The 18,901-nt window shown below is 35.2% G+C and overlaps 1 protein-coding gene across 15 annotated transcripts in view; it reads left to right on the top strand.

The window, feature by feature from the left end:
* Nucleotides 1–18,901, top strand: part of LOC137656712 (cellular tumor antigen p53-like) — a 46,730-nt gene that overhangs the window by 8,863 nt on the left and 18,966 nt on the right. For 6 of the 15 annotated variants that reach the window (XM_068390944.1, XM_068391055.1, XM_068390961.1 and 3 more), the window contains 9 exons: nucleotides 4,282–4,308; nucleotides 5,660–5,767; nucleotides 9,200–9,283; nucleotides 9,449–9,574; nucleotides 9,779–9,974; nucleotides 10,273–10,486; nucleotides 12,671–12,797; nucleotides 13,495–13,584; nucleotides 13,854–13,948. In XM_068390944.1, the coding sequence (XP_068247045.1) occupies nucleotides 4,282–4,308; nucleotides 5,660–5,767; nucleotides 9,200–9,283; nucleotides 9,449–9,574; nucleotides 9,779–9,974; nucleotides 10,273–10,486; nucleotides 12,671–12,797; nucleotides 13,495–13,584; nucleotides 13,854–13,948 (1,067 nt within the window). The remainder of the gene's footprint in view (nucleotides 1–4,281; nucleotides 4,309–5,659; nucleotides 5,768–9,199; nucleotides 9,284–9,448; nucleotides 9,575–9,778; nucleotides 9,975–10,272; nucleotides 10,487–12,670; nucleotides 12,798–13,494; nucleotides 13,585–13,853; nucleotides 13,949–18,901) is intronic. The other 9 variants (XM_068390952.1, XM_068391036.1, XM_068391047.1 and 6 more) reach the window with 4 other exon arrangements.

Genomic DNA, 18,901 nt, shown 5'->3' on the forward strand with positions numbered 1-18,901 from the left:
TTATTAAGCGAACAAGATTCTAAAGGCAGAGCCTATAACCTTAGCCGAATTAACACATACGCTGCACAGCACATCGTACTACTAACTAAAGTTTTCCACACGCCCCCTTACCATAATAATGTCTTAGGCTTACCTTTTACAATAAGGTGTTCACACGTCCTCGGGAAATTGGATTGAATGGCGTACTCATATTATAATCAACTATCATTAGGCGCACTCCTCTTCAACATTGCTTGTTCCTTTCATAGCAGTTGTCCACTTAACCTTTAATTTTTTACTTTCTCGTTTTTAAGGATGGGAGGTTTTCGGTCATAAGTCAAGCGGCGAGTAAGGGGGGAAGAGAATGTATGTACCTAAACATGTAATTGTTCCATCGAGTTAAATGCAGTAATTTAAAACTTGATTGGTTTAGATATTGAAAACCAGATGCCATGGTACTATTGCCGAAAACTTGATGTCACTCCTTACAAAACGCAAATTTGATATATGTCAGCCATGAAACCAAGAAGGGTGAGGTGTCGGAAATCCACGGACCCTTTCCCAGAAACAATCCGAACTTGAAAACATTTAGAAAAATAATAAAATTGTAATTGTTTCATATTATAATGTATATACAAAAATGTAAAGTATAATTTGTAAAGGAATATTTCTCTATAAAAGAAAGAAAAAATGTAAGTTAATAAAATGTAATTGTAATTTCAGGATAAAAGAATAATAAAAAAAAACTGTTACTGAAGACGTTACATATGATAAGTGGGAAGTTAACTTTAGTTGACGTTCTTCGTTAATCATTTAGTACTTTTTCTCGCATTCAATTACAGTCCATACTATTAATGGAGAGTATTGCGATTGTTAGTGACTAATACAGTTTGAGAAATTGGAAACAGTTTAGCTTTTATTACTTAGTGTGGAATGATTATGACAAAATATCTATATATATCATAAGGAATTGTAGCTCAGTCGGTAGTGCCTCTGCAGGCATGGTTTCCAGCCGCCCCCCGAGGGGGGGAGGTGTCGTTCTAATCTCCACCCGGTTAGAAGCTGTTACCATAAAATGAATTCCAAGTGGATATATATTCCCGAGATAGAATTCGGTATTAAATGCCATTCGTGGGTGATATTTACATTGATTGAAATCACGTGTGTTTGTGATATATATTCATGTATATGTATATATATATATATATATATATATATATATATATATATATATATATATATATATATATATATATATATATATATATATATATATATACAGAGAGAGAGAGAGAGAGAGAGAGAGAGAGAGAGAGAGAGAGAGAGAGAGAGAGAGAGAGAGAGAGAGAGAGAGAGAGAGAGAGAGACGCGCCTATGAATCATCAGCTATCGCTAGTCTGCTGCAGAACAAAGGCCTCAGGCATCTCCTTTCCCTTGTGGGTGAAGGGTTTTAGTCTTTCAATGCCAGTCTACACCAGCAAATTTTCTTAGTTCATCAATCCATTGTCTTTTCCTTCCCCAACTTCCTTTGCAATCTAATGGGACCCGTTTTGTTATTCCTTTTGTCCATATATTAACTGGCTGCTTTCTTGTTTTATGTCCTGCCAATGTCCATTTCTTTTTCTCACAAGTTGTTCCTCTACTCAGTTTGCTCTTTTATCCATGTTCTCCTTCTGTCCCTTTTGTGTTATTCCCATGATTATTCTTTCCATTGCTGTTTGAGTTGTAACTAGCTTATACCATGTCTTCATTGAGCTCCAAGTTTGTTATGCACAAGTTAAAACTGGTAGGACCATCTCATTTTGTACTTTTCTTGTTCATAGTCTCATGAGTTTTCTAAAAGCACTAATCATATGATTATCCTTCTGTCTCGTGCCCTGGGGAAACACTTACTGGCTGACCTAAGTGTGTATAATTGTTAACAATTTCCTAAGGCCTGTCCACACTTCTTATTTGTATCTTCTCTGCATTCTCCTTGAACATTATGGTAGTTTTACTCATTTATTTTCAGTGTACATTTCTGCTTTCTTCAAATCTATCACCTTCTGCTATTTCTCCCATGACTCACCAAATACAACCTTGTCATTTGCAAATCTTTAGTTGTTAAGATACTCCTCGTTGATATTAATTCCCACATTTTCCCAATCTATTTTTTTTTATTAAACTGCTAGTCATGCTATGAATAATTCAGGAGAAATTAAATTTCCCTGTCCAACTTCTTTCTCAATTTGAATTTTCCCACTATATATTGTTTTAAGATTACTATATTTCCTGTATAGATACCTTCCAGTGTTCTAACATAAAATTCATCTATTCCTTTGGCCTGAAGGTCTTTCATTATTGCTGCGCTTTTGACAATCCAAAAGCTTTCTCATAGTCTATAAATGTCATACATAACGGGTTGACATAAACTTGATTTTTTACATTAGCTAGATAATTACGTCGATATGGTCAGTTGTTGAATACCCACTTTTAAAGCTTGCCTCCCCTCTTGGTTGATTAAAGTTTAAATGTCTTTTTATTAGGCCTAATATAATCAGTTAATATTTTTTATATTACTGAGAGTAAACTTATTTGTCAGTAATTTTTCCTGTCTTGTGTCATGATTGTTTCTCCAAGTTGTAGGTATAGAGCATTCTTGGAGACATTTTGTGTGAAGTTCAGCCAGTTTTGCAACTAAGAAACCTCCACCATCTACAGTATTACTAAATCAATTGTTAGGCCATCTTTTCCTGCTGTTTTCCCTCTTTTCTTGCCTATTTATGCTTTCTTTATTTCTCATTACATTTGGGACCGGCTCAGATGTTTCATTATTTCTGTTGGCAAAGTTATTTCTTATATCACTATTGTATAGCATTATGGTCATTATATAAAAATCCTCTGCAGTTTTTACCACTTTCTATTGTTGATATTTCCATTTTAATCCTTTAAAGCAAACATCTGTTGGCATCATGTTTCAAGTCTTCTTTTCATCAATTTGATGCCTCTCTCTCTTTAGTGTTTTCTCAATTTTGGTCAGATTGTGTTAACAAATGTCTAGGGTTTTTATTTTGTTTAATGTTTTTCATTGTTCTGCAAATTTTATGTGTATGTGTATATATATGCATATATATGAATATTAGGTAAATAAATCATGTTTGGGGTATGTGTATGCATATGTATGTATGTGTATCATGATCTCCTACGACTATTGACGCAAAGGGCCTCGGGTTGATTTCGCCAGTTGTCTCTATCTTGAGCTTTTAATTAAATATTTTTCCGTTCATCATCTCCTACTTTGCGCTTCATAGTCCTCAGCCATGTAGACCTGGGTCTTCCAGCTTTTCTAGTTCCGTGTGGAGCCCAGCTGAACGTTTGGTGTACTAACCTCTCTTGGGGAGTCCGAAGAGCCAGCTACCCTTCATCATGATCTCATTCATATATGGCTCTCGATTAATCTCGTCTAGTTTCATTTCTAATCCTGTCCTGCCATTTAACTTCCAATATCCTTCTGAGGGCTTTGTTTTAAAATCTACTAAATCTATTTGAGATTGTTTCACTGTCATACCATGACTTGTGTCCATAGAGTAACACCCAACTCATTAAACTCTTTTACTGTATAGTCTGATTTATATATGTAATTTCAGGATATATATATATATATATATATATATATATATATATATATTATATATGTATATATATATATATATATATATATATATATATATATGTATATATATATATATATATATATGTGTGTGTGTGTATGATTTACAATAAGATTTTGGTCAAGGTTTTACACGTAAAGTGCATCCTGTTTTCCTATTAGGTCTTCAGTAATGTAAACAATTCTAAAGTGTCTTGTCTTTCAACTTAACTTCTTATTTTTCACATTACTCTTGATCTCCTTTTTTATCTGCTTCCTATAAACATAATGGGAGTAGTGTCATTAGTGTGAATTTCTCAATGCATTGTTACCATTAACACAGTAGTTTGGTGTTACCGGAACGCCATTTCTAATTTTCAACTTCCGTTTTGTTTTAAAAATGCAATGGTAAAAGTTTTCCCTAGTCTTTTATATATGCCTAATGGGATTCCTTGCCCCAGTGCGATGCCGTATGTTCCAAATTCCTTTGATTTTGAGGTCCTGCTGTTCTGTGAGATTCTAGGAAAGGACATGCTAAACTGTTTTAAGGAGTAATGTGCTAACAGTAATGTGCTAACAGTAATATCCAGCTTATTTCATAATAAAAAAAGTACTTGGTTTACTCAGGCAAGTGTTAAGGACTAATCAATTTGTGTTTTCCCTTTCATGCTCAGCGTGTTGTTAGAAGGAGTAGGGCAAAGGCAGGTGGTCTTTTAACATATTTGCATGTTACTTGTCACAAAGAATATTGTAGTGATATTTTATTCCTAATTTATAAATGCCCAATACAAACACTACAGTATATTAAATCCATGAACAGTATTAAATTATATAATAGTATATGAAAACTATACTAAAGTTTTTCCGTGTTGTATTCCTTAACAAATATGCAGCATGAGTATAACTAGGAAATGTTAATTCGTTTTCTAATGTGTACAACATCTATTGTGAGCTTTCATAGACTTTTCTGGGTGTGGTAATTGTTATATGTGAGCTTTCATAGTCGTATCTGTTGTAGTTATTGTGACCTTCTGCTATGGTTGTAATCCCATTGTTTTCACCTGTGCATACGCTACGTTTCTGGCCATTTGTTTATGAACTGAATGCAATAAAAAGAATAAATGTAATTCCCTCACTCCTTCGCTGTCTTGATTATAAGGTATGCAATAAAGTACTGTACAGTATTACAATTCTCTTACTCCGAGAGAAAAATGTAACTCTCTCTCTCTCTCTTCTCTCTCTCTCTCTCTCTCTCCTCTCTCTCTCTCTCTCTCTCTCTCTCTCTCTCTTAAAACTTTGACTTCATAGTGGAGAGTGCAACGCCTTGTTTTTCCCTCCAGTTGCTCCTGGGCTCTGAATGACTTTAATGACCCCAGAGCCCTACTGTGTAGTCCAAATCCACAATGCAATCCTACTTTAATGATTTCTAACCTGCATTCATGAAGAATGTATTACTTACTTCCTTGACAAAGTGTGTTCCTTTCTTGTCCTTCATCACTGCAACATATTGTCCCAAGCTGTTTCGTAGTACATAACTAGAATAAATCAGTAGATCAAGTGGGATATCTCTTCTTTAATAACAAGCAGTGTCATTATAGATTGATCTTTATATGCACATTAAACTACCAGACTGAAAAATAGCTCTTGTGTGTTCATGTATGCGGTTATTCATACCTGTACCACTGAAAATTACTGAAATTTAGTTACTGTTTTTTTATTTAAACTTCCAGATAAGTGTATGTTCATCACATATATTTTTTTGTACTATTTTTGTCATCGTTTTGCATGAGTTATACTACCTATAACTGTTTTAGTGTATGTGTGTTATTTGATTATTTCATAATTTTGATATATTTAAAGAATCTATTAGTAGACTATTTGTTCAGTTATTAAATATAATGTACTGTAAATTATTGTTACACTAGAAAAGCAGTGTCCCATCAAAATTTCCTCAGAATTATTTTAGATTTCTATGTTATGCTGCAGTTTCTGCTTATAAGAAAGAAGGGGGGAAAATTTTTGAAAAGGGCTTTCATTTGTTTCTTTTGACAGCCAAGTGAAGATGAAAGAGTGCATATACCAATGCCTGATGTAGATCAAGTACCTCAGCAGCCTTCGGGCATCACAGTCTCCAGTTCTCTGCCAGCAAATATGTTCCAGGTGGAGTAACAAGTTTTAGTTTCACCCCCTTCTTTTATTCCTTGATATTTGGGGAAAAGAGATACTGATATAATTTAGTATTTGTTTGCATCATTACTGTGGCAGTACATTGTATTTTGATATGATTGATTATTAGAGTTTTTCTGTAACATGCTAGTTTGTGCAGTGGAGGCATGTTAGAATTACCTTATAAGTTGCTAAACAGTCCTTGTATCCCCACATTTGTATTAGCAAATGGTAGCTAATGATATAAGATAACTTTACTAATAGAAATAATGACAGCTGAGCCCAGTACCAAAAGTAACTGTAGGAGAGGTCAATAAATCATTAAAAAGCATGAGAAGAGGCAAATCAGCTTGAGAATAAGGCCTAACAAGTGAATTAATAATATGAGAAGTAGTAAAAGTCTTTGAACTTTGCACAAAGTACAGTACCTACACTTGCGAAAAAAACTTTATCATTATATCAGTTCACTCACTAAAAGGGAGACAGAAGACCTGAAAAATTACTCCCCAATAACTTTACTCCCAGTAATATATAAAATATTTACAAAGATCATATCAGGCTAAATAGGAAGACCACTAGACTCTAATCAACCAAGAGAGCAGAAAAGTTATATAAGCAGGTAATCAAACGACTGACCACATCAGTCTAATTAACCAGCTAATGGAGAAGTCGAATGAGTATAACAAACCATTGTTTATGGCATTTACAGATTATGAGAAAGCTTTTGAATTTTAAAACTTCAGTAATCATGAATGCCCTTCAAAGATCATGAATAGATGAATCATATGTTAGAACACTTGAAGATATCTGTTCAAGAGGTACAGCAATCATAAAACTACATAAATATCTTGAGAAAGTAGTTAGATAGGGAGACCCCTTCTCTCTTGAATTATTTACAGTATGCCTAGAAGATTTAGAGAATTATATGTTGGCATTAGGAATTTAATTTAAAGGGGAATACCTTAACTACTTGAGATTTACGTATGACATACAGCAGTACTACAGTATTTAGTGAATCGTGGGAGAAATTACAAAAGCTAATTGAACATCTGAATAAAGAAACCAGAAATGGGGGACTGAAAATGAATATGAGTAAAACTAAGATAAATCTTCAATGAAAATGTAGAGACAACAAATAAGAGTTATAGACAAACCTCTACAGATTGTTAATGAATAAACGCACTTAAAAATTCGGCAAGTATTTCCCCAGGACATGAGACCAAAATTAAAAGAAGAATAATTATGGGCTTGAGAGCTTTTGGTAAGCAAAATAACGATTATGAAAAGTAAAATACCACTCTCTTAGAACAAAGTAATCAGATGGTCCTATCAGTATTAACTTGTGCTTCAGAAACTTGAGGCTTACTAAAGCCTTAGAACATAAGCTAGTTACAACTCTGAAAGCTATGGAAAGAATAATGATGAGATTAACACTAAGAGATTGAGAAAGAGTAACATGGGTATGAGGGCAAACTATAGTAGAGGATATTCTAACAACAAATTAGAAAAAGAAATGGACAGGGGCAGGTCATAATGGGAATGGCAGAAACCAGAACTGAATGGGTTCTTAGAGACTGCAAAGAAAGGCGGGAAAGGAAGGGTATAGACTTGCATATAAAGACACCAGAAACACGTGATTGGAAAAACACGTCTGAGTCCTTTGTCCTGTAGTGGACTAGCAACAGCTGAAGATATATACATATATTATTCATGTATACTTTTTATGATGGTAGCACTAATATTAATACAGTGTTACTAAGAATATTAAGATTAACAGAGTCCTTATTATATATTATATGAAAGTTCAGTAATGTAAGAAATCACTGAAAAAATGCTGATATGTATATTTTGGTTTTCAGAATATTATGTTCTGGACCTGAACATTTTCCTGGCCACTATTTTAATCGTAGAGTAATGAAACTTGCAGCAAATAAATGTTATTAAAAGAAAAAATAAATTAATAAATTTTGAAAGGTCAAGGTCACGGTCAAGCAAAATGTCCTGTTCACGTAATCATCTATGTTTAGACGTCATTATCATAGAGACTATGCAAACTTATTTTGGTATGCATTCAGTTACAGCAAAACAGGTAGTACCAGTACCACAGTACAGTATGTCAATGGTATGAACAAATTTTCTTGCATAAAATTTATTTGATGAGGAGGAGAAGCACAGTGGTGAGGTTAATCAACTGGCTATAAAATAACTTGGCTTTTAGGTAATTTCATCAACACTGTGAATCATGACATATCATTCACATATCAGGGTTATTTACTGAGCAATGATGAGCTTCTTCCCTCATATCCAGAAATATACAAGCTACATGTACCAAATGGCCATGCATGAGTGAGATGTTGCTAACACCGTATATTCTCGTTAGTACAGTACTTTCTGATAAAATTTTATGTGTTCATAATTAGTTATTGTCTTTGAAACTTTATTCATCTTTCACCATAACGATAACATAAAAATGGTAAATATACAAAAGAGCAGACAAAGAAGTATGGGCTTCAGATTTTATGTTCTCGAGCTTGGTTAAAATCACGAGTATGCATAAGTATGGTCTTTGGGCAGTAAACTTTCTCACACAGAATTATAAGGACATCATCATATTTCAAGGTTATTTACTAAACAGTGGTGAACCCCTTTCCGTCAAATGCAGGAAAATATACACTATGTACCAAATGGCTCGATATGAGTATGACGTGACTAATTTAATATATTCTCGTCTTCATATTTTCTTGGCAAATGTTACGCTTTAGTCATAATTAGTTATTGTCTCTGGCACTTGTGCATCTTTCAAAATAATCATATAAAAATTATAAATAAATGAACGAGCAAAGTAATTCAATGAATGTAACCTAGAAACAATGTGCTGTAAACATGTACCTATGATGCTTTCGAAAAAAGAAAACCAAGGGCGTCTTATATGGTTTGGAGAAAATTGTTGATGGGAAACTGACATAAATATCTTTCCCTGAAACTCCTGAAGGAAAAGTCATTAAATAAGCACTCAGAAAAGGTTTTATAACAGATTAGATGTGGTTATGTTAACATATGAAAAGGACTGTCTACCAATAAAATGATTTTATATTAGAACACTATTTGAAAAATAAAATATGTGTTCTCCAAGCCAAAATAACTACAATACTATGGCTTTCCAAGATTGCAGGTAGAGTTCATGATTCGCTCCTCCATAAACAATACATTTTATATTCTATTGGTACTGTGTTTCAGAAAGTTTGGTATACTCAGTATTGCCCTATAAATATTAACAAGTATAGTACATTAATTGGAAAGTGGCCAGTGAGTACATTTATCAACTATTGATACTTCATTTAAAAGCTAAATTCTGACCATTGTCAGTGATTTCATTAGTTTCTGTTCCATATTTACCTTTGTAATTATAAACTTTTTTTTTTGTAGAGTGAGAGATCCAATTCAAATATCTTGGTTCCCCTTTATACTGTGCCACAATCAACAGCAATATCCATTGCTCAACAACAGCAGGTATCTTATCCTCAAATATCTGTTAGCTTATCTATATCTTGGAAGATCCTTTATATTTGTTAATACTGTAGTGTTGTTTTGTACAATTACATGTTCATTTACTAGGTTTTCACTGTTAGGAAAATAAAAACAACATTTTAATGTGCCTTTACACTTTCTCCTCAGACGTTTTCGTTATCAAAAAGTGGAGGAGTAGTTGATGTTCCTGCTTTGACTGACATGGAAGGGGAATATGGCTTTTCAGTTACAATTGAAGAAAAAGAAAGGACAACTAAAAGTCCCATGTGGCTGGTAAGATAAGCTACTTTTGTTACTTGAAGCAATATGGATTTTGAAATAGGTTTTGCATGGAATTTGTTAGCCTTTTATTTACACTGCTTAAGTTATTGAGTATAGTACAGCACTGTTTTTGTAGTTTCTGGTTATGGTAAAATAAGGCCAAAGATATACTGCATTTGATATGCCATTGTCTATAGTTACATTTGTTAATTTCAGATGAGCAATGTTACAAATAAGCTATACACAAACATCAACAAAGCTGTTCCCTTTGAAATACGGTTGAGGAAGAAGGTGCCGAGTGATAAATCCTTTTTCATCCGTGCTGTTGCTGTTTTCTCGAGTGCCCAGTTTCTGCGTACAAATGTAACTCGCTGTCCAAACCATGCCTCCACTGCTGATATAACAAACCATGGTAAGGTTTAGAAAATATACATAGGTATAGTATTAAATATGAAAAAAAAGATTTTCTTTTACCCTCATACAATTGAGTTAGTTTTGAATGAATTCCATATCTGGAAGGCATTAAAAGTTTAGAGGTAAGGTTTTAGACTTGAGTGTATTATTAGTCTTTTGTCCTTAGCGTTATGTGTTGACTGAAATAGGTACTTTTTTTAAGGACTTGTTTAAGGCTAAAATTTTTCTCAATTGAATTTCAGATGTTAACAAGATTGTTATTGGTAAGAGAGTAAATGAATTGGTTGTTTCCACAGATTTTCCATACCCAGCTCATGTTGTTAGAGCTGATCACCCTGAGGCAAAGTATGAAGAGAACCCCAATGGACGTTTGTCTGTCATTGTCCCGTTGGACATCCTTGTTGATGGATCTGATTACACACCTATTCTTCTGCGTTTTATGTGTCTGGGTTCCTGCGTTGGAGGTATCAATCGACGGCCCATTGCGATTATTCTAACTCTTGAAAATGTGTAAGTTGCTTTAAGTAATCTGTTCTAGTGTACTGGTGAAGATTAAAGATATGGTAAGCTCTTGATGGTATTCAGTTAGTGAATATCTGTAAAATAATTATGGTGAATCAATATAGATACCATCGGGTTTTTATGTGCAATACTTGGTTAGGCAAGTAAATGATTATTCCACACCTATGAAATTATTACAGATGTCATACAGTAGAGATTGGATTTTTTTTCTTCAGACATTTCTTTACACAGTTACTCGTGTATTATTCCTCGCTAATTTTATCATGGTCATCCCTTATTTAACATTGTCTGTTGACCTAGATATCAGATGTTGCAAGGGTTCATGGTTGACCTCTATTGACGTAGTTGTAGTCGTGTTTTTTTTTTTTTTTTTTTTTTTCCAGGATTTAATATCCTTATGGGCTACCCCATATCTTAGGTCACGTTTAGACAGTTGGTATGATTCACTAGTGTAAGTCCCCTTTTGTCTTCAGCCATAAAAGCATCTGAACAAGGCTTGGCTGGTCCATTGTTTTCACATTTTTATGTACAGTAATAACTCTTTTTACAAGTTAAATTCATTCGGAGCGAGCTTGTAACCAAAAATGCTTGTGTGTATTCAAAACTATTTTTCCCTTTAGAAATAAAGGAGATTCACACTATGCATTCCACAAGTCTATAAATCACATACTGTATGCACTAGTTTTTAAAGGTTGTAATGATATTTAGTAAACAAATTATAACCCCTAACATCAGAAATAAATACTAAGTAAGTCACACAAGAAATTGAAAAATTAAATTGCATTTGAACTTTGAGGAGAAGAGAGGAAAGTATGAAGGAGATGATAGGGGGAGGGGACGTCCATTGCTTGGAAGAAGAGTTTCTGTCCATGAGCATTTTTGGTAAAATATCCAGAAGTTATTAGTTTCATGATTTTCCTTAATGGGTTGAGCATATGAATGAGTGATGTGTTGTAATTTCTTTATAGAGATTACAAAATGTTCATATAATCCAATGAGTCATGTTTGCTGATTTTGAGATTAATGCTTTATCAGATCTATTCTAAGGGGGGAAAGAAGGATGGAGGGCTCAACTCATTTAAAATTCTACTTGAATCCTGATTGCAAATGTACTTTTGAGAAACACGTTCAGTCTGTCCTATTCAGTTCTATAAAAAGAATATTTTACTGTATTGTGAAAGCCTTTTAAGATTTTTAGTAATCTATCCTGGGGAGATTTTTTCATTTTTTCATTCCATTTTGTTTTGAATATTGTTCTCCAGTCTGGACTCAACCTGCTAACTCTCATCATAATTGGTTAAGGACAAAATCTTTCACTGTATTGAAACCCTTATTTCTGATGTAGATGTTTATTTCTGGTGCTGTCAATCTGTTAGTTGTTGCACAAGATTTTTCATAATTCTTCAACAACTCCACCTTTCAATACATATTACTGTACTAGGTATGCTGTCACTTCTAACAGCCTTGACTTCTACTTTTCTGTTGAACAGGTTGACATGAATCTCATTTCATAGTCTATGACAGATGTATTTTAATGTAACTGATCTGGAAATATTTTATATTTTCTTTCATTACTTCACATTTAAAGGTTAGTTATTTCCTTTCCTGACTGGGCTACTTTCCCTGTTAGGGTTTTTTGATAGCATTTGGATTTCCAATCAGGATTGTAACTAATCTCGTAATAATGATAATATCTCTAGATTTGTTCATTCTCTATATTAAAAAAGCCTTGATCATTGCAATGCAGTAGTTCCACATATTTGATTGCTATTTCCACTAATATAAAATATTATGGCTATTTTAATTTATTGGCAGCATCATATATTAGTATAGTAACCCTCAACTCAACAGACCTCAATCTGATCAGACGTCGTTACTTATCAGCTTCATTACTTTTGTGAATTTCCCTTGTTTTCCCAGGTTTACAATTTAATTACGATAAATTTTTCTGATAGATCTCTTGAATTGGAGGGTGAATGTAAAATACAGTTCAAACTAGGTAAGAAATTAGCTGAAATTTTTTATATCTGTCAGGCCCCATGGTTTGTTGAATGTTGTTTTGCTGATTGTGTTACTTGATCTTAATTCCAGACTCTTCAGTCATTAGGTAAGTTGGTTGAATGCCTGATAATGTTGGTCTTTATTGATAATTTGTAATATTTATTGTTACAGATTGGGTCAAGTTTGTGGACGGAAAGTCATTGACGTCCGAGTATGTGCTTGCCCAACTCGAGATATACGCACTGATGAACAAGCCCTTTTAAACAAGGGTGGGAAACGAAGGGGATCTTCTCATCAGGTGAGATTGCCTCTGCATTAAGTAACTACATTGATGTGTCTTGTATGGTGTCAATTTTATGGGGTTTTATTTCAAAGATGTATTGATTCAATGTCACCTTGAAAGTTGAAGTTACAGGTTAGGCACAAGTGCAGTCACACTTATCATTTGCAGGATTTGTCATCTGTGGATATCATGATATCCTGGAAGGTGAATTAATGTTAGTCTCAATATTCTTTGCTGAATTTGTCCCAGTTATAATGGTACAGTAGTGATATATTGGGCTGGTTTCAACCTTTAGTATCTTTTATACCAATCAAGTATCACATAACATATTACTTGATTGAATATTGGGTGAAAAATTGGAGGGGCTCAAATTATATTCTCATTACGTTGAATGTATTACACACCAAAGCAATGAATGTACCATATTGAAAACTACATTCCCTCTTACGATCTTGAACAGGAAAAAATTGCTATCAGCCACATGATCTTGGAATGTCAAAATTTACACTCTCCCAGGGGATATTTTTCTTCCTCTCGGTACTGCCACACCATAAAAAGAAAAGTAAATCCAGCTTAATTTAATCTTGTTGAGGAAGGATTGAAAATTGTAATGGTGGAATGAGAATATTTTTGTACTGTTTAAAAGTATTTTAGAAAAGCAAAGAAATGTAAAAACTAACAAATTATCATAATTTCTTTTCTTACCTTTCAGGATAAGACTTTGCAACCGCCGCGAAAGAAGCCAAAAATAGAGCTAAAGGCCGAGCCCCAAGATGATGATAATAGGACTTTTACCATTACTGTAAGTACCAACAGAAAATTGTTTAGCTTTGTCTGTTCTAATATGATAAAATATTTTTAACTATTTTTGGTTAGGGGGTAACATTTCTATATTGCTGCTAATAGTAGATGTAATTTGATTTAATTCATTGCAGTAGAAATGAAATTCATAAGAAAAGTTTTTTTCAAGTGTAAACTAAAACATGTCATCAATTTTTAGTATTGTAGTATCCTTAGACATAAATTATTTGTCATTTAAAAGAGAAATGATTGGACCTTTGTCTCTGAAAGGTGCGAGGAAGAAAGGTGTACGAGTTTATGATGCTTGTATTGAAGTCATATTTGAAAACCCACCCAGAATGTGCTGCTGCATATCAAGAGCCAAGGTAAGGATAAGAAAATTTTAATTTTATAATTCTCTCTCTCTCTCTCTCTCTCTCTCTCTCTCTCTCTCTCTCTCTCTCTCTCTCTCTTTTTTTTTTCTCTTTTTTTTTTTTTTTTTTTTTTTTTTTTTTATATGATGTATGGATTTGAAGATATTCTGGGGTTAATGAGTGGTTTCTGTTAACCCCTCTGGATGATCAACATTTGGTAGTTGGTGAAGATTTTATTATATACTGTCTTATAGAAATATCTTCTATGTTGTTTTCTGTTATGGTCACTGATGTGTACTAAACAAAACAGGTATTGAGTGATGCACAGTATAGCATTCAAACAAAAGCACGTATTGAGAGGTGCACATTGTAATTATAAATGTGTTCATCTTCGATATAATGATTCATGTAAGGTGAGGTGTACATACCATTGTAAACTCGGGCACAACTAAAAGTGAACAGAAAAATTTATGCCCTGCTAAACTATTCAGGTTTTGCTGTAAGTGGCTTGGAACAAATTAAGTCTCTAGATTTGTTAGGAAATAAAAAAAAAAAAAACATTTATTTCAATGAACCTCCCATAGTTCATAATGCTTTCATCTTTGAAGCTTGGATGTTGTTGTTACTCCTTGAAATTAAGAAATTTCCTGTTTTTTCCTTTGTTCTCTAATGCCTTTAGTAGAACAATGAGACCTGCATCTACCAACAATAACATGCTGAGCATGTCATATCACTTCTAAGTCGTCATGGTTAGAGATGTGTAAGTTTAAGATATTTTTTTCGTAGCAATCTCTGCACTGTTGTTCCAAGAATAATTTTTAATATAGAGAATATTGTTAAAGTGCATAGGCTTCACTGCACCTTTCTGGGCAATATGGTCAGATTTAAGTTTAAGGGATAAAAGAAGCTTAACTTTAGTTCAGGGGAAATTGAGAGAGGGCTGGGCTACCAGCAGTATGTATAGAGCGACTGATGTCATAATGCCAATTGGCTACGATCTAACAAGTAACTTGATAATCAGGCCCTTATTAAGAGTGTAACATCAATGGCTTCTTGTATGAAAGCTCAGGTTGGTAAGCTTAAGATTCAGGCTAATGTATTTTAGGCTTGGTCAGCCCTGTTTCCAACCCTAGTCTAGTTCCTCAAGTTCTAGTGCAATATTTACTAAGGGTGCTAATGGTACAAGGCACATCCTAGATTCAAGATCCTCTCATAGAATCTAAAATTCTTTATGTACTTTTGACCATTGTCTTGCCAAACACACTCCTTCTCGCATTTCTAGCCACTCTTGGACGCTTTTAAGAAATTCCATTTTGCTAGGTAGAAGACTCAGAGTTTTCCCTTGGAGAATCTTGCATCAGAGGGTTCATCCTGCTCACCCTCTGAGTCAATGACCTTGGAAACATCTGTCATGTCCCATACTCCAAACATCCTATTGGCCTAAGAAGTGGTCAGGGGCTGCGGTTATGCTTCACAAAGACAACGCGATTATGAACTCCCGAATCTTGTGAGAAATATAGGAGACTAATACTTACTAATGTACATTGTTCTTTCTGATCACAACAGTCAGCAAATTAGGGGGCCAACGGTGTTTTGAAGAAAGTGCATTTTGATGTCAAAGTTCTCTAAATTAGTTGGTTAAAAGGTAGCACTGACATTTAGTTTAGAGACTACACATTACTCTTGCCAAGGATTCATGCGCAGGCAGCGAGGGAGAAGTTTTATGTCTGCCTACCACATCGTCTTTTAAGAACTTCTGACTCTTTGAGGGCATTTGCATACACACCTTCAAGAGTGGCCATGACCTTGGGATTGGCATGAACGAAGTTGCCTTGACCTTCTCTAGACCCCGATCAAGACCACCTGCAACTTCTGTCACTAGCAAGGATTTTGTGCATATTCGGCCATTCCAGGCTCCCAACATGACTAGTTCAGTAAGGGGGACATGATAAAGAGTAAGTGACAGTTATTTTGATTTTCATCCTTAATGCTGCCGAAAGTACATAGTAGAATGCCTGGTTTGCCAGTGGGCTGCCAGATAGAGAACAGGACTGACCTTTAGGTAGTGAATGTCCTTCCAGAAAAATACTTATTACCGTTTGTGGACTCACCCCACCCCTGTCTTGCACACCAATAGCATTTGTAACCATCCTCCAATATCACCGAGAGCCTTAACATTGTTACAGAGGATGAGTGATGTTGGAGAAGATTGTGCTCATAGACTTTTGAGACTGATCTATCTTGAACTAGTTTATATACAGTAGTAATCAGGTTCATGATGTAACTATGAACTATACTTTGAGAAGAAAACTTTATGCTCTCAGCGGAACTGAAGAATGCATACTTCTAATTATCCATGTATCCGTCATCTCAAAAGTACCTCCATTTCTTCCTCCACAGAGCAGTGTACCAGTTCAAGATGAGCATTAGGACGATGCACTACAACCCAGTTGTTCACTCTGTGTTTACGCTGATGACGACTTGAGTCACACTTTTTCAGCATACATCTTTTAGTGTATTCCGACGATTGGTTCATCCTTGCCCTCCTCAGAGGTGAGATAGTCTTCGTGCCTTTTGTCATAATCCTTGGTTCGTGATAAGTTAGTAGAAGTTGAATCTCTCGCCCAAATGAATGGTTGAAGAATCAGGACAGCAAAAGTATTTCCATAACACAATATCATCAACAGGCTCAGAGAGGTAGCACAATTGTTCTGTTCTGAAGATACTTCCAATTTGACGTTGGGAAGATTTTGGCTACCCTTTGTTGGAGAAGCTCGATCTGTGAGGGATTCATAGGCATCTCCATCATATATCCCTTCAGCAGTGTTAGAGGATCATTGGTCAGCCTCCAGAGGTTCCCTTTTTATCCTGTTCCAGTGAGACAGGATGTATGGGACAATCTTTCCTGGTGGCTGAAAGAAGGCAACCTCAATAGAAGAGTCTCTAGATACTCCCAGCCTCCAGATATGAAACTGTTCTCAGATGCATCAAAGAAGGAATTGTGCTTTTACCTAAGCCACTTGATGGCATCATTTGTGTAATCAGCAGGAGAAATGCACGTTCATCAACAGTTTTGAGATAGAAGCTTCCCAAGAATGTTTGGTAGTATTATTGATGAGCAACATCACCACAGTTGTAGCTCATGTTGGCAAGCAAAGAGTCATTTGTGTATCAATTAGCTCCCTACCCCTGATAGTCAGATACATCCTGCGAAGCCTGCACCTTTCCTCGTTCAGTCTGATTCTGTGGCTGATGAACCGTATAGTGATCATACCAGGTCTCAGATGAACTTGTTTGCTCTCATTGTCCACAAGGCAAATGATAAATTTTAGGGCAGATCAAGATATTATTTATTGATAGGTCTCAGCTGAACCTGGTTGCTCCCAGATGGCCGCCATCAGTATCTTCAGGGCAGATCAAGGACTTCTTTGTCAATCTTAGTCAAGAAACACCTCCCAGCCACATATTTGGAAGGCTACTGCTCAGATTGGACCCTTGTCTTTTAACTAAAAAGGACAAACCTCTCCTTATCTTGGTAATGTCTATACTCGTGAAGAGTGTGAAGCAGTCTTCCCCCCCTTGACCTCAGTCTCCGTTAATGGGACTTAACTCATGTTATGAAGTCACTCTTGCTCCTTATGACTTTTGAAAAGGTCTTCAGAGTTCTAACTCTCAAGAGTGTATTTTGCTAACAGTAATTTTGACTAAGAGTTGGCAAGTTGCACAAATCATGTTTATCCCAAAGTGTGGAAAGAAGTTCTCTTAGTATTGAGCCTGAATTCGTTACCAAACACAAGACCCAGGTTTGAGACATACTTCATCTCCTTATTTCATGAAAAATGGGGAGATGTTAATCTAGAAGAAATGCCTTTCTGACATTTGAGAGCTCTAATGCTGTCTGAAGGGAACTTAATATCTTAAGCTTGAGTGTCAGTGACTTTTTATATCAAGAACAGTCTCTTTTTAGCTTTGTCAGACAATCAAAGAGTATATGGTTTAACCTTATGTGAGTCAAGGTACCAGCTTAAGCAAGTTTTCACTAAGTCGGGTATTACTCCCACTTTGGACTCTGATGAATCTTCCAGTCAAGGCATGGGATGAAGAAGTTTATAAGCACCAAAGAACCTCCTTAGCATTCCAGTCAAGGTCATTCAACACTTGTTCTTGGTCCTGTGGGAGACAGCCTAGCTCCTCTATGGGATAGGAAGCATCTTGTCATCGGTAACATGTTTGATTCAAGTCTACAAGAAAGGTAGAATTACTGACTTTTCCTTTCCTTTCTCTCACTTGGTTGTGGAGCATTCATATAAGTACAATATGGATTTGACATACAGTAGAACCTGGTAAACTAGGTACGCTACATTTCTAAGCATCTTGTTAGACTGGGTGTTAAGTGTTTCTCTCCCATCTTCCTTTTTTTTTTTTTTCAGGGGGAGGACGGTAGGATGAATACTTAACCACTGGCCATGTTGCGCCAAGTATATAATTTTAAACCGCTTTCTCTTACGGTATGAAAGGTCTCTTCATGGACGGAGTACCGGTTACATAACCAAACACTAGCCAGGCCATATCAACCTACTCATCCTTATGATGGACTGATAGGAGATTGCTGTAGTCATCTTCCTTGTTTCCTTACAGGACCTTGGAGACTGGCATAATCCATGCATTTTCCTATCTATACAAACCCGATTCCTAGAAAGTCAAACTTTCTACCTTAACCACCATTCTAAGCCCTTAGTCAAAAGTCTAAAGTGAAGGGCCTCTCAAGAGAGTGACGAACTATTCACCTCCATTCACCACCTGTCTTTAATTACCTTATCTATGATTTCAATAGCTATTATAGCTCCACAGAGGACATTCCCTAATGTAAAGTCCTCTCATTTATGTACCTGGTAATTAGAAAAAATACAAAATACATATATTTGTTATACAGTAATCAACTGCCATATGAACCAGATGCATTTT

Source organism: Palaemon carinicauda, chromosome 1 (assembly GCF_036898095.1).
Source record: "Palaemon carinicauda isolate YSFRI2023 chromosome 1, ASM3689809v2, whole genome shotgun sequence".
Taxonomy (NCBI): Eukaryota; Metazoa; Arthropoda; class Malacostraca; order Decapoda; family Palaemonidae; genus Palaemon; species Palaemon carinicauda.